The 15,547-nt window shown below is 42.2% G+C and overlaps 1 protein-coding gene across 4 annotated transcripts in view; it reads left to right on the top strand.

The window, feature by feature from the left end:
• Window positions 1-2,340: 2,340 nt before the first annotated feature.
• The window catches only part of CEP350 (centrosomal protein 350), a 75,956-nt gene continuing 62,749 nt past the window's right edge, over window positions 2,341-15,547 (top strand). For all 4 annotated transcript variants that reach the window (XM_061452002.1, XM_061452005.1, XM_061452003.1 and 1 more), the window contains exons 1-2: window positions 2,341-2,577; window positions 14,012-14,097. In XM_061452002.1, the coding sequence (XP_061307986.1) occupies window positions 14,022-14,097 (76 nt within the window). In that variant the 5' untranslated portion in view covers window positions 2,341-2,577; window positions 14,012-14,021. The remainder of the gene's footprint in view (window positions 2,578-14,011; window positions 14,098-15,547) is intronic.

The following is a 15,547-nucleotide window of genomic DNA, read 5'->3' as shown; positions in this document are numbered from 1 at the left end:
ACTGCTTTCAGTGCTTGGACAGTGTTTCTCTCTGCTGAGCAGTTTAGTGAGCAGTTCATCAAACTCGAGTGTGTTCCGTTCTTCCTCTTCTCTCAGCTCTGGCTGTTTGCAGGTAAACAGTTTCTTCTAGTCTTGGAGAATTTCACAAGATTATTACATTTTCCTTAAGAACATGTTTCTCTTCTCTTTCTGTGTGATGTTTGCCTGTCAGAGCTTTCTGTTCATTGGTGGGGAATCTTTGAAAAAGTAAAGTTTTACAATTAAGTTCCACTGGCAGATACAAATAATAAATAGAAGCAAAACAGGAAGGCAACAAACAATGCCTTTTAATTTTATTTGTCTGACCAAAACCAATTTTCATGTTTGGGAAAATCCTAATGTGATGCCTTATTTGCCTGAAGATGAAAAGGAGGAGCATGAAACTAGATTAGTGCTTCCTAGCAGAGAAGAGAAGCTATGTTTAAAAGCATAATTAAAGAGGTAGTGTATTACAAAAGTGCTGAGTAAACAGGCTGCCAATCCAGCAATATTAAGCAGTAAATTTAAGTAAACACCAGGGGGATGTAGTAATTTAATTTGCCCTAGTCTGTGATCAGGGCTTCCAATCACTGGTAATATTTTCATTGGCTGAAATTGTCATTGTTATTATTTATTACTGTCTTCTGCATTTGGAGGGAGCAGGTTTGTTCTTTGAGGATTTGGGTGGGAATTAGGCACTACTTACCACTTTTTCCCATGGGAGCTGTGCTTACCTTTCAGTGTTCACGTTTGCTGGTTTTTTTTTCCCTCACCTGGCAAAACAAAATAGTTTTCAAAGGTTTAACCACTGACATCTCAAGCTCACCTCTTGTTTTGAAGGGGGTTTGCTTATGCTGGAAAATATACTCTGTAATTAGTGTATGTAAAAGAGCCAAATTAAGGTTAAATGTGTATCTTGTAATTGTGATGTGATTTAAGTTCTACATTGCCTAAGCTTCATAGCTATAATGGTCTCCCAGTGTTCAGGGTGGTTTTGTATGGTATTCCCATATTTGAATAACTGACATGCAAAATGTTGACCATTCACAAGATGATAGGCTATGTAAAAACAGCTTGATTCTCTTTGGTTAAGAAAAAAAAGGGGGGGGGGGGAAGCTCCAGCAGTTTTAGTGGTCCTTCTATGGTTGGAGTAGAGAACTCTCCACCCCCATGCTCCCCCAAGAAATTTTGTCATCTGTAGTCAGACAATCATCCTAATGACTGAAAATCAGACTCTAGTGAAGTTGTAGACAAGTCCCAAAGGAGACATTCCCAAAATAGCTGCAGGAAGAATTTCTGTTTTACTATTCTAATAACTTTCTTTCTTCAGTGGAAACAATTTTGTTATAGCTGGATAACATCTTGGACCTATTTTAGAAACGTGGGTGGTTTTAATGCATCTTTGGGGTGGTAGCTATGCAATAGAAGATAGTATACTACCAAACACTTCCGGGTTTATAATGACTTGTTAAAAGTGAAATTAAGCCAGTGGCACTCAGTCATCTCTGTGAAGTTTTGCAAATGTTTATTTAAACTTGGCAACTGCGAGACTGTAATCAGAGCTGCTTTCATTTTGCAACCAAAAAAAAAAGAATTATTTTTATAAAGATGACTTAGCTATGAATACAAATGACTGAAAAGCGGTGCCCTAGTTTCTGCTGGAGCTGCTTCAGGAATGCCAGCATCAGCGTTGGCACCGTGCTGCAGTGGTGATTTAATAAACATTGCGAAGTCCTGTTCTTTCATCAAAACCGAGAGCTTTGCCACCTTTTATTTTTACAAGATTTGCATGTGGACTGAACAGGCAAGTCAAGCCTGCACAACCGCGGGGGGGGACAAACAAAACAGCTTTGAGGAAAATACTGGTGAACGACGTATTTCTGAAGCTGAGGGACGGCCTGGCGCCCGCAGAAGCGTGAGACCTTCGGCCTCCCCGGGCCTGGGGGCGTCAGAAGGCCGGCGGGACGCCCGGCCGCCCCGAGGTCCGGAGCCGCCGGCACCGCCTTGCCCGGGGCCAGGCGCGCCGCTGTGCGGGCTTCCCGGCCTCCATGAAAGGTGCGCTCTGCCGGCACCGCCCTCAGCCCTTCCCGCCGCTCTGGGTGCACTCGCGGCACTGCGCTCCTCGCCGGAGCTCAGCTTCAGCAAGGTAGGCGGGCTGTAGGGCCGCCCCGCTGCTCGGCCGCGGTCCGCTGAGGCGGTGGGGCAGGGTAGGGAGGCTGCACCGCACCCAACATGGTCACTGGCGGCGGAGAGGGGGACGCGTGCGGTGGGAGACTGCCGTGTCGGGAAGGTCTGTGGCGGGCTGGTTCTCGCGAGACTTGGTCGGTCGCTCCCGCCGTGCCCCGCGCCGCCGCTCTCTCCGCCGCTGCCGCTCCGTGTCAGTCGTTGGCCGATAATGGCGGCGGGCTGGTACCGCTGACGGGGCTGCGCGCCTGAGGGCAGCGGAGCCGATCTCGGGGCACCGCCAGTCTTCCGCTGCCCTTCTCTCTTCTTCTTTTGCGGGATGTGCAGGGACCTGCTCCCGGGACGGGGAGCGTCGATAGCCGCCGCCGCGACCAGGTAAGGAGGCGCCGGGAGCGGCCCGTGCCTCCGCCCCAGGCCGCGCTCGGCCCTCTGCCGCTGGCGGCTGCCGTCCCGCTAGGGGCCGGGACACCGAGCGAGGTGGAGCCGGGGCGAGGCTGGTGGCTGGGGCCGGGTTCGGCAGCTCGCGAGGCTCGGCGGGCACGGGGTGCCGGCTGTCATTTGGGTCGGTCTTCGCTGGTGATGCCGCCGGGTCCCCACGGCCTCTGCAGTGCTCATCCTACCCGTTAAGTCTCTCTCTTCCTTCGCTTAGTTTTAATTTGTTTCCTGCTGCTTATTATATCGGGTTAGCGGAGGAAGGGAAAGGGTAGAGGAGCTCTAGTTTCGCTGTTGTATTTTTGCCTTGTATGGGGAAACCGTCGAAACGGGGTGTTTCTGAGAAGCTGTGCTGGCTCCGGTTCGCTCTCTGCCTGCCGAGGGGCTCCCGAGCCCGGCCTGCGCCGCTGCCCTCGGAAACCGGCCCGCTGAGCTGGGTCAGGCTTGTGACGGTGCTTTTAAAGTTTAAATGCACGCTCTGCTAGGGCCTGTGCTGTGTGTGGGCTTCCTGCCCTGGCTCTGGAGCTTGCCGGGCTGGGGAAGAGGATCGGCATCGCCTGGTATCTGACCGCTGAAAGTGCTTTTTACATCCCTGGGTAACATCTGTCCCAAGTGTCTTTCGACTTCATTGGTGCCATTCATTTTGGGTGTTGTTGGCATAGAGGTTTTTATACTAGTGTGACTGCAGCTTTTCTTCTGTGGATGCAGTGTTTTCCATGATACAGTGCCTACTGTTGATGTAGTTTTCTGGAATCCTGTTCTTTGGATATAAGCTGTATCTCAGCACCGAAGCATTTCTTGGCTCACGGTGTCATACCTGTATGTAGAGGTTTATATCAAGTAACATCACAGTGTAAGTGAACGATCTAGTGTCTTGTAATTGAAAATTTACTACTTCACTGGTCAGTTCTGTATTTTTGTCGTTTTAAGCTGCTTCACGGGGCTACAGAGTCTACAGCCTTTAAAACTCATTCAGGAGACTGCAGTGACCAAAAGTGGAACTTGGTGGAACAAATGCGTTGTGGAGCTGTAGTCAGGCACTCATTTGTTGTTTTGCGTGTGGGCTCAAAATGTTCTGTCAGGCTGTCTGCATGGACAGGTGAAGTCATGTGAACTGCATTCTCTTTCGTACAGTTCTGATTGCTACAACAGTCTCATTAGGTAATGCTTTAGATAATTAAATGCAACTGAGAGTGTGGCCACGCAAACACTTGTAAACTGTTGAAGGCTTCAGTTTCTGTGAGTGACCTGAAACAAAGGTGTGTTGCATCCACTGAATAGAGCAACTTAATTTATGTAGTAATGACACATTTCTACAAGGGGCCAGGGTATTGTGGAAAATTATATTGCTGACTGGTGTAGATATTCTGGTAGATTGCATAGGCTAGGTGTGGTGGTAACTGAAAGACCGCAATTTTAAAGCTATAAAATGTTTTGTTTGCATGGATTTATTTTACTAAGCTCACCAAGCCTTGATGCATAGCTTAAGTTTGCCGCAGTAACGCTGGAAAGGCTTTGCAGATGTAACAGTCCCAGTGTGGATGATGTCCTTCATGTCTTGAAATAACTTTATCAGTAATTTGTGCCACCATAGTAAAAGCATCACTTGAATGTAAAAGAATCTGAATCTTAGAATGGCAACATCTACCCTAAAGGTTTTGTTGACTTGGGTACAATGAACTTTCTGCATCTCCTTGCACCCCTTTACCAGCATACTGCTGATTTCTGCTGGGAAAGTTATGTTGTCTCAGACATACCCATGGATAAAGTCACTAATGTGATCAATCTCATTTACTTCAGTGTGCCCAGATGAGGCTATAGTCCTATTAATGTCTTTAAAGTGAAGCATGTGTTTGAAGTTTGAATATTAGTGCACATAGCACTATATATGTTTTATATTATTGTATCTGTTGCAGTTAGGTGAAGCTACACAGCATGAGGTGAGCAAGCATGATGTTCTACTGTTGCTCTTTTTCCCCCACTTTGGCAGTGCATGGCTATTGGCCATGCAGCAATTTGATTCAGTGTGATAAACTGATAGAAAACTGAGCCAACAAAGATGGAAAAGGTGACTACTTTTCTTCTGGGTTAGTGAGTTGAACTGGCTTGTAGTATAGTCAGATGAGCACTGCATCTGTCACAAAAGAGTGGCAAGATTGCTAGGGAAGGCAGGGAGGAATATATCCATTCCTTCATCAGTGTCGGCGTGCTTTATCTGTTCAACTGTGCCTTAGAAATGAACATCAGGAGTGTGACCTTTTATCAGTACAGCAGCACTGTTTGATGTACTTAAACTAGTATAATTCGTCCTATTCAAACCAACGTAAGTTGTGTTAATATGAGACAGGTATAGTGGCATAATAATACTACAAGGGGTTTGGTAGCTGAGTGCAGAGAGGAAACTTTCCCACTACAGTTAATATATTAGGCATGTGGCTGCATCAGAATGTCTGAGTGTAAAATTTATCCATAGGTGTAAGTGCTTGGAGGATACATGTGTATCATTGTGCTAATGATATAACAGCCTTTAATGGACTACTCGATTGAGAATAAAATTACTTGTGCACGTAAGTCTGAAACCTTTGCCAATATACTGGAGAAAGAAGAGAGCAAATAAATTAACTAATCAATTATGCTGGGTCAGTTGAAACTTCCTGAGAGCTAACAGAAAGTCTGCCTATGTTTTAGCTTCATAAGAACACTCTTTACTGATTGCAGAATTTCACACAAAGTCTGATCCATGGCAAAAGAGCGTAAAAGTTTAAAGAACAGTTACATTTTTCTCCAGTATTTTCCAGTCATGTTAACATGATGTGTCATGGTTGCTAATAGCAAAATACATCATGTGGAATTGTCTGAAACAGAAAAGTTTGGGTTTAGGTACTTTCTTGTGGGATGCATTTAATGGGATGGAATTATTTAGACCTGGGAAAATATGTTACTGCTATTTTTAGCTAGTTCAAGAAAAAGTCTTCTCAGCAGAGTCCTGGTATCAGTCTTTATAATGCCAGATCAGAGACAGAGCTGGTGGTCACTGTTCAGCTTGTCATGGGGTTTGGTTTTCTTTTTGATGTCTCATGTTGTTACTCTGAGACATTTTTCAGACACTGCTTCTGAATGCAATTTCAAAGCAAAGGCATCAAACTTGAGAAAGTGGCATTTGAAACACATTCACTGAAGTTTTCATGCACTTTATTCTGTTTTGAAAGAAAATACTGACCCGTCTGCAGTTGACATCTGCAAGTGAAGTTGCTGCTGTGGTCATAGGTCCTTGGCATTGTTGAGCATTTGAAAGCTGTTGTCTTAGACTCTCAAAATTGGCAGGTCTCGTTCTTCTGCTTGACTGGGAGGTTTGTCTGTAACTTCTAAGAATCATAGAATCATAAAGTAAGACTTGCTCACAGTGGAGTGTTCCTTGCGAGATGAGAATTTGAGCATATTCTGCTGAATGGATTTATTATGGGCTTCAAGAATTGAAATCTTCTGATGTGTGATTTTTAGTAACTGGAGATGGAACCAGTGAATTTTTGTTTTGAAGGCCAAGGAAACGAATGCAGGAGTATTTTGTTTGTTCCTGAAGCTAAGGTAGTTGCCTATTTTCTGTCATAAATACCAAGATCTTTGAAGTCAAAGAAAATACAGAACTTCTGAATGGATAGACAAATCCTTGTGTGCATCTGCTTAATAAATGGGTGCATTCTCTGTGCCTTTGTACTCTCTTCACGAGCAATGAATTAAGTTACACTAGCTGTCACAACATTCATTTAAATAGATTTCCTCAAAAGTACCTTCTAGCATGCAATGCAGCAGAGCAAGACTGCCTTTTACTTTCAGTAAAACCACTAATCAACTTTTTAGTGTAATTTTTTTCATCATATTTACATCACTTGTGATGAAGCGGAGACACTTTTGCAAGTTGCCATGACTTGTCATAGCAGAAAGGTGTTGTAAATGTCCATTCTGAGCATACAGTTGGAGAGAATCAGATTCAGAAATGTTGCATTTATAGAACAAACTTCACTATAGTGTGGATCCAAATTTAGTAGCTGACTGATGCCAGGGATTTCATCTTAGAGCTCATGAAACATGTTCATATTTTTCAACTGTATTTTCTGACATTTGATGGATGTATGACTGTGGATGTCATTTATCTTTCTGGTTAACAGTTAGATGTAGTGACTCGTGCTTTGAAATTCTTTCCTGCTTTTCTGTCTGCACGTGTGTGTTGTATCATGATTGCTCTCTTATTTTTTTAATTTTTTTCTTTTTTTTCTACCTTAATATCCCTAAAAACTTTTTTACTTTTTTCTAGCTTAAGACATATCAAAGTTTATCAGTACATTTATTTTACTTTTGAGGCTTTTTTGGTGTATTTGGTGTATTTTTTGGTGGTATTGTTTTCCAGAGTCATAATGATTAAAATGTGAGTAGTTCTGGTATATTTACTATTTGCATTACAAGGCAAAATACTGAATATTATCTAAAACTAGTCATTCAGAGCAGCTAACATTCACAAGCTCCTTGGGCATTGTTGCTGTTTGTTACTTCTAGCTTTTTCTTGAATCAGCTTTACAGAATTGTGTCCATTGTAATTACATGTGGCCTTGCTCTTGGGGTGCAGTGCAGTCTGAACCAGTAGAATATTTCTAAGGCAATATTCTAGCAGCCAGTTGGATTAAATACCAGCAAAACTACCCATAAAGGCACTCTGAATACTTTAATCCTGCTCTGCACCCCTTAAAAATCATACGAAGAAAAAAACCCAACTTTGTAGCAGAAATAATTTTGGAGGAACAAAGTGGAGATTACAGACTTGAAATAATATGGTGACATGTTAAGATGAAGTTTGGGTCCATGAAGTGTTGTGCAGTTGAAGTCGTACTTGGATTGTGAACATTAACTTCCTTTCAGAACTTTTGCCCCTGAAAGGCATTTAATTTGAAGGCTTATATAAGTGAGTATTGAAAGAAGGTGGGGGGAGGACCTGCTGATTCTGCAGAGTTGGCTATAGATGCTGGAGATGTGGCACTTGTTTTGATAAATGTGTCAGGATTTGTTTGTTGCACTGGAACTTGTCTTCAGTCCTGAGGAGGGTCAGTAAATCACCTGCACCTTGCTTTGAGAAGCAAAGCTTTCTCAAAATAACTTGAGGGAAAAAAAAAGATATATTACTCTTGTATCAAAAAAAACCCAACATTTTAAAAGCCCATAAACATGTATATATGTGTATATATATATATATATATAATCATAGAATCATAGAGTCGTTAGGGTTGGAAAGGACCTTAAGATCATCTAGTTCCAACCCCCCTGCCATGGGCAGGGACACCTTACACTAAATCATATCACCCAAGGCCTCATCCAACCTGGCCTTGAACACTGCCAGGGATGGAGCATTCGCAGCCTCCCTGGGCAACCTATTCCAGTGCCTCACCACCCTAACAGGAAAGAATTTCCTTCTTATACCCAACCTAAACTTCCCCTGTTTAATTTTTAACCCGTTACCCCTTGTCCTGGTAATGAAGAGTCCCTCTCCAGCATCCCTATAGGCCCCCTTCAGATACTGGAAGGCTCCTATGAGGTCTCCACGCAGCCTTCTCTTCTCCAGGCTGAACAGTTCCAACTTCCTCAGCCTGTCTTCATACGGGAGGTGCTCCATTCCCCTGATCATCCTCGTGGCCCTTCTCTGGACTTGTTCCAACAGTTCCATGTCCTTTTTATGTTGAGGACACCAGAACTGCACACAATACTCCAGGTGAGGTCTCACAAGAGCAGAGTAGAGGGGCCGGATCACCTCCTTTGACCTGCTGGTCACACTCCTTTTAATGCAGCCCAGGATATGGTTGCTTTCTGGGCTGCAAGCGCACGCTGCCGGCTCATGTTCATTTTCTCATCAGCCAGCACCCCCAAGTCCTTCTCCTCAGGGCTGCTCTGAATCTCTTCTCTGCCCAACCTGTAGCTGTGCCTGGGATTGCTCCAACCCAGGTGTAGGACCTTGCACTTGTCATGGTTAAACCTCATGAGGTTGGCATCAGCCCCCCTCACAAGCGTGTCAAGGTCCCTCTGGATGGCATTCCTTCCCTCCAGTGTATCAACCGAACCACACAGCTTGGTGTCATCGGCAAACTTGCTGAGGGCACACTCAATCCCACTGTCCATGTCAGCCATGAAGATGTTAAACAAGACCAGTCCCAACACCGATCCCTGAGGGACACCACTTGTTACTGGTCTCCAGCTGGACATTGAGCCATTGACCACAACTCTTTGTGTGCAGCCATCCAGCCAGTTCTTAATCCACCAAGTGGTCCATCCATCAAATTGATGTCTCTCCAGTTTAGAGACAAGGATGTCGTGTGGGACAGTGTTGAACGTTTTGCACAAGTCCAGGTAGATGACATCAACTGCTCTACCCCTGTCCATCAGTTCTGTAGCCCCGTCATAGAAGGCCACCAAATTGGTCAGGCAGGATTTCCCCTTAGTGAAGCCACGCTGGCTGTCACCAAGCACCTTGTTGTTTTTTATGTGCCTTAGCATGCCTTCCAGGAGAATCTGCTCCAAGATTTTGCCAGGCACAGAGGTGAGACTGACTGGTCTGTAGTTCCCTGGGTCATCCATTTTCCCCTTCTTGAAAATGGGGGTTATATTTCCCTTTTTCCAGTCATTGGGAACTTCACCTGACTGCCATGATTTCTCAAATATGATGGCCAGTGGCTTAGCAACTTCATTTGCCAGCTCCTTCAGGACCCACGGATGGATCTCATCAGGAAGTTTCTGTTCAGCCTGGGGAAGAGAAGGCTGCGTGGAGACCTCATAGCAGCCTTCCAGTATCTGAAGGGAGCCTATAGGGATGCTGGAGAGGGACTCTTCATTAGAGACTGTAGTGACAGGACAAGGGGTAACAGGTTAAAACTTAAACAGGGGAAGTTTAGGTTGGGTATAAGAAGGAAATTCTTTCCTGTTAGGGTGGTGAGGCACTGGAATAGGTTGCCCAGGGAGGTTGTGAATGCTCCATCCCTGGCAGTGTTCAAGGCCAGGTTGGGCGAGGCCTTGGGTGATATGATTTAGTGTAAGGTGTCCCTGCCCATGGCAGGGGGTTTGGAACTTGATGATCTTAAGGTCCTTTCCAACCCTAACGATTTTATGATTCTATGACTTGTGCACATTCAGATTTTTGAGATGGTCTCGAGCCAGTTCCTCTCCTACAGTGGACGCAAGGTCTTCATTCTCACAGTCCCTGCATATGCCTTTCAAGACTTTGGTGGTTTGGTCAGAGCCTTTGCCAGTGAAGACCAAGGCAAAGAAGTCATTCAGAACCTCAGCCTTCTCCAAATCCCGTGTAGCCAGTTCTCCCGAGAGCTTCCTGAGGGGGGCTACATTCTCCCTAGTCTGTTTTTTATTTGCTATGTACCTGTAGAATCCCTTCCTGTTATCTTTAATACCTCTAGCTAAGTTTAATTCTAACTGAGCCTGAGGTTTCCTAACCTGGTCCCTAGCTTCTCGGACAACAATATACACACACGTATATGTCTTAGTGTATTATGGCTATTTTTAGCTCTCATTTAAATGGGATAATGCAATCTGTTAAAAACTTGGGTTCCAGAAAAATGAGTAGGTAAAGGTATTTGTATTCCACAGTCAAGCATATCATCATTAACTGTATCCTGTGGTATTTGAGGACACATGGAAAGTGGTTCTGGCATCTTTAAATAGAAATTCCATCACTTTCAGTGGGCTGGCTCAGAAAAATAATTTGCTTGACCTGCTCTGATTTTTGTCTGTTCACCTGTGTGTGTGTCTGTTACTGCCAGTAACACAGAACTGTAGCAGAACAGATGCGTGCTCCAGAGGGATTTTAAGGATTCAGAAGTCAACTTTCAATTATTTGTACATGGAAACTTAAACTATTTTTATAAACAGGAAGAAAACATCCCTAAAACCTTTCATATGTCTCTGTGTCTATTTCCCCATGGACAAGTTGTGCAGTGCGAGGCATGGGTGCAGTGGGACGCACTAGAGCAAGGTGTATAGACTCTGGCTCCCCTGGTGTCTTTGAGCTCCAGTGGCATCTCCGCTGGTAAGAAGGTGATGGGAATAGTTCTTGTTTTCCTCGGTCCCTCTCACTCTCCTCAAGGTGAAAGCAGTAGCAGCCTCGAGCATTTGCTTTTGGGGAACACTGTAGATTATGATATGCCACAGTAGCTATTATAGGACTGGGACTGATCTGGCTGTTCCCCAGTGTTTCCATCCTTCTCATTCTGCTTGCAGGGAGATTGTAGTTTATGGTATGACATAGATAAAACTAGTAAAGCAAAAAACCCCCCAAAAGCTACTTGTTGTCTTTACCGGATTACCAGTCCGCTTTGCTTTACCACATAATCCCATTGATTTTCTGTCTGAATAAGGCAAGAGCGACCAAAGCATAAAGAAGGGAAAAGATGGTTTTATTTTATTGGCACTGCTGCCTTAGTGTAGCTCAAACTCTGTGAATTGCTGGCCCCTGCACTGTAGCAGTTTGTAGCAAAACCCATTTCTTGGGGATTAAACATTTAAGAATATGACATAAATCAATAATTTGTTGCTTTCCCTACTTTTTGCAAAGCTTCATGCTTTCTTTTGTGGTATCCCTTTCATTTCATATCCCTTCTGTTTTTATAAGAAATTAATTCTTGAGGAATACTGTTTCCTATGCATACTGGGTTTTTTTTGCATAACCACTAAATGTCAGTGAAAACAGCGGGTGATCTCTTGCTCACATTCTCTGCCTTTTTGTGTCTGCATGATTCATCTTCCTCTCCTGTTTCCTTGCTTGAGTACCATGCCACGACTTCTGAGTTTTCTCTTTTCTTACGGAGGCTGTACTACTAAGAAAAAAAAAAAATCATACTGAGTATATTTGGAAAAACTTTACAAATGGACCAATATACCGGTTTCTTCCTTTTTGCTGCTCTCTATGACAGTTCTTCAAAAGTTCATTCCATTTCTCTCCTTCCTGCCTTTCTCCATTCTCTTCTTTTTTTATATCCTGCTTCTGTCACCACTTTTCTTTCTGTTCTTAGCAGCCCTGTTTTTCATGTCATCACATTTTTGTGTACCTTTGCTAAGCATATTCTACTTTCATATCTCCTGTTACTTTTAAAATGCTGTCCTCTTAACTGACTAGTTATTTTATCTGTTGTACCTTCAATACCATCTTTGGTATGCTTATTAGTAAATGTAGTTGTAGTTTCTCATCTTTTTTATTTGATGGTGGTTTTCTCTTTGTTTCCATTTCCTCCTCTCGTGTTTTTCTGATCTGTCAGTTCTCTTCCATGTCTTCCCATAGGAATAGTGTTTGTAGAAGAGAGTGGTGTTATGTCCTGTGTCTAGTACCTAAGTTGTCCTGCCTATACCAGTAATTCTGATGATAAAAATAAATTTCAAGCACTGAAGAGTAATACTTAATCCCTTCAGAAATGGTTGCTTTCTCAGAAGTTCTCTTACGCTAAATTTACATTTTGAGTAGGTTGTCTTACGTTTTTGTTTGGGCAAGACACATCATGGTATGTTATGACGTTTTCAGTGGCTCTCAAAATTGATTCTGTATAAAAAAATCCCCATTTTTATTAATACTTGTTTTTCTACATTTCTGACATAACTGCTCTTTGCTTCAGTGATGGAGAAAATCAATTAGATGATTTCCATGGTAGGGCAGTGTTATGATTTACAGCATGAAGGATGTGGGGCACAAAGCTGTGGTTGCATGAATGAGCTCTGCAGCACCTGTCCTAGAAGCAGGATCTTCTAACTTCACTTGGCTTGCTGCCTGTAACTAGATACTTGAAAAACAAAAAACCACCTACTTCTTTCTACTTCTGTGTTATTGTGGATGTCACTCTGTGTATATGCGTGTTTTTCTGTACCTACATATATAAGCTCACTTTTCCACACTCTTTTGAGCATGTGTTTGTATTCTGTAAAGAAAGTCACAAGTAAAGGTCTTTTGAAGACCTGTGTTGTTGTTATTGATAGTCTTGGGGCATAAGAACAGTTTTGGTGGAGTAAGTTGCTGCCTTAGAGATAAGCTGTATAACTGAGTGTGAGGACCAAGCTTCACTGCTGGTCACTGTGAGTATCCTTGAACCCATATATGATAAAAATCCTTGTCATAAGATACACAGGTAATGATTTGCGTCAGTAAGTAGTACACAGTGTTAATTTTGTGGAAAGTTTGGTCACTTTTATTCAGAAGGATGACCTGTATATTTGAATGCTCTTTTTATGTGGCATGCTCTGTAAGGAAGTGAAAGCAAAAGAAAACTTCAGAAATTAAGAGAGAGGACAATGTGCTTTATGACTCTTTCAGAAGTCTAGAACTTCCTGTATGAAATCGTGGTTACCTAATTTTTTCTTTTCCATAGCAGAAATCTCCTTAGTCTGTTGCAAAGACAGATCAGTAAGCACATGCGGTGGCCTCCACATGCAACCATATGACCTCCAAGACAGGAGGTCCTTGGTGAGAGGGTAGTGGCAGTACGTGCTAATCGGAGTTCTTATTGGCTCCATGAACTCCTCTTAGATTTCTTATACTTACTATTTTTCTTATATAGCAGTTCTTTCAAGTCTGTTACAACTTTGAGGAGGGCAGCTCAGCCTTTCCAGTGAAACTAACGAGAAATAAAAAGTTGCATAAATTACCTGCCTTTTCTTAAAATTACCTTTCCTGATTGCATACCTTCTTTTTTTTTTTTTTTTTCCCTTATTAAAAAATTCCTTTGGTGACACTCTTTTAGATTGCTGCTGAAGTACACAGGAAAACCATGGCAGCTCCGGTCTTTTTTCCCAGCTGTAGCGTCCTGCTGCGCAATTCTGTTCTGCCTGATCCTTTAACAGATAGAGGTGACACATTCATCTGTTATTGGCAGAATTGGGTATTTTGTAGGTTCAATCCATATTGTACTGTCTCTGTTACTTTAATCCATATATCTCTGTTACTCTAATCCATATATCTCATATAGTCTGTTACTATAATCCATATAGTGCTGTCTCTGTTACTCCTTCATGTGCAGTATTTCAGTATGGTCATCTTCAGATTTGCTGGAATACTTGTGACTGTGATCTAAATTGCATGACTTCTGGGTTTCCTTTTTTCAAGTTCACTCTTCTCTGTAACATACAAGAACAAAAGCAAAACCCTCTTTATGCACAGAATTACGTGGTTTCTAAAAAAGTGCAAGCTGTAAACATATTTGTGATTTCGTGCTGATGTTCACGATCTGAGTTTGAAATCATATGAGGTGAAAATTCATCATAGTGATCAAGGTTAGCATAAGATAACATTTGTTCTTACTTTATACCTCTTTGATTCTTACATAACTTTTTTTTTTTTTTCTTTTAATAGATAAATTGACATGATGTGGAGCAACAAGTCAAAAGAGGTGCCTCTACAAAATCTGAGGCATAACCAAACCAAGGACTCTGCCAGAGGTAGGAATTTTCTCTGTTTTATTGCCTTGTTTTGGAAGATGTTTTATCATGAAAAACATGTTGTTTGAAAATTTGAGGAGTTACAGAAAGTATTCTCTTGCCTCAATTCGGAAGCAAAGACCATGTGTTACATGGCTTCATTTTTGCAGAGATAGCAGTCTCATATTCTGATCAGCAGTTATCTGCTGATCTGCATTAGGAATTGCCAGGCTATCGTATGGTTGCCAAGATGACACAGAGACGGATTTTTTTTTTTCAGTACTGTGGAGGGTGAGCAGTGAGGGAACAGAAACTGAACTGTAGGCTCTTGAAAGAAGTGAAGAGCCTGAGAGGCAGTAGTTTCTGATTCTTTCTCAGTTCCAAAGCGGTGAAGAGCTAAGGACACTTGAGTAGCAGCAGTACATCTGGACTAGGATGACTTGCAGAACTTCTGTCTCCCTGAACTGGAGAAATCCTATTCGCTTTCTACTGTCATGTAATTACAGTACATCCCTGGGAGTAAGAAAGCTATAGTCTAGAGCTGAGCTGCATGTTAAGTCTGTGGTTCAAGATTAGTCTTATGATCTCCACTATGACAAAACTGGACTCCAGAAGCTATTTTGAAAGTAGAGGCAGATTATTATTTTTCTGTAGGAGGACATTATTGCTTATTGTTTTCTGGGGTATGTTCAGTTTCTTTTAAAATTATGTACTTTGTGAAACTGAGGTGTTCTGTAGGCATGAAGCACCATCTCTTTGAAATCAAAGTGAAGTTGTTGCTATGCTGCTTCCTTACAGCAACACAAAGGAAGAGGGTTATCTTACCTGAAATTAAATTGGCAGCTTTTCAACTGTAAGGAAAATACTTATTTATTTATTTATTTGTTTAAAAAACGCACTGACCCTACTACTCTCATGGTTCTGACACATATTAAAGTTTTGGATGTTGTGTTACGTAAACCATTGCATTAGAAGAAAACCATTAGAATCCAAAAGAAGAGGAGAACTGAAAAAGTAAGTACTTTTAGAGGAAAATACTAATGCATCTAACTGAACTAGTTTGCACAAAGAGCAAGTGCTGTTTAGATCAAAAGTCTGAAGTTGATTAGTGCCTCACGCTTGTTCTTTGCAAACATTGCTTCTGTTTTTTTTGTAGGGTGTACAGTTCAGAATTCACATGCTCAAAGCTTGTTGTTGAGTAGAGTCTTTCAGTGATCATGTATTCATGCTTAATTTACTGAAGAAGAAAATGGGAGGGAAAAAAAGTAGTTAAACTATAGTGTAATGGAAAAATGCAAGATACTTGCACTGGGGTAGATAACCCGCTTTTATTTTGTCTTCTAAACAACTTTTTTAATGTGACAGATTTGATTTCAAGTGTAATAATATACTTGACCTAATGTAGTGAACTCGTTAACATTACATACTCGTTTTACATTATGTACTTTATTGCTCTGGTTAAATGAGTCTT

Source organism: Pezoporus flaviventris, unplaced genomic scaffold, assembly GCF_033815535.1.
Source record: "Pezoporus flaviventris isolate CSIRO_AGI_PZ_B2104156 unplaced genomic scaffold, CSIRO_AGI_Pfla_v1 ptg000013l, whole genome shotgun sequence".
NCBI lineage: Eukaryota > Metazoa > Chordata > Aves > Psittaciformes > Psittacidae > Pezoporus > Pezoporus flaviventris.
The sequence above is the reverse complement of the archived record's forward strand: the minus strand, read 5'-3'. Positions and strand labels throughout refer to the sequence as shown.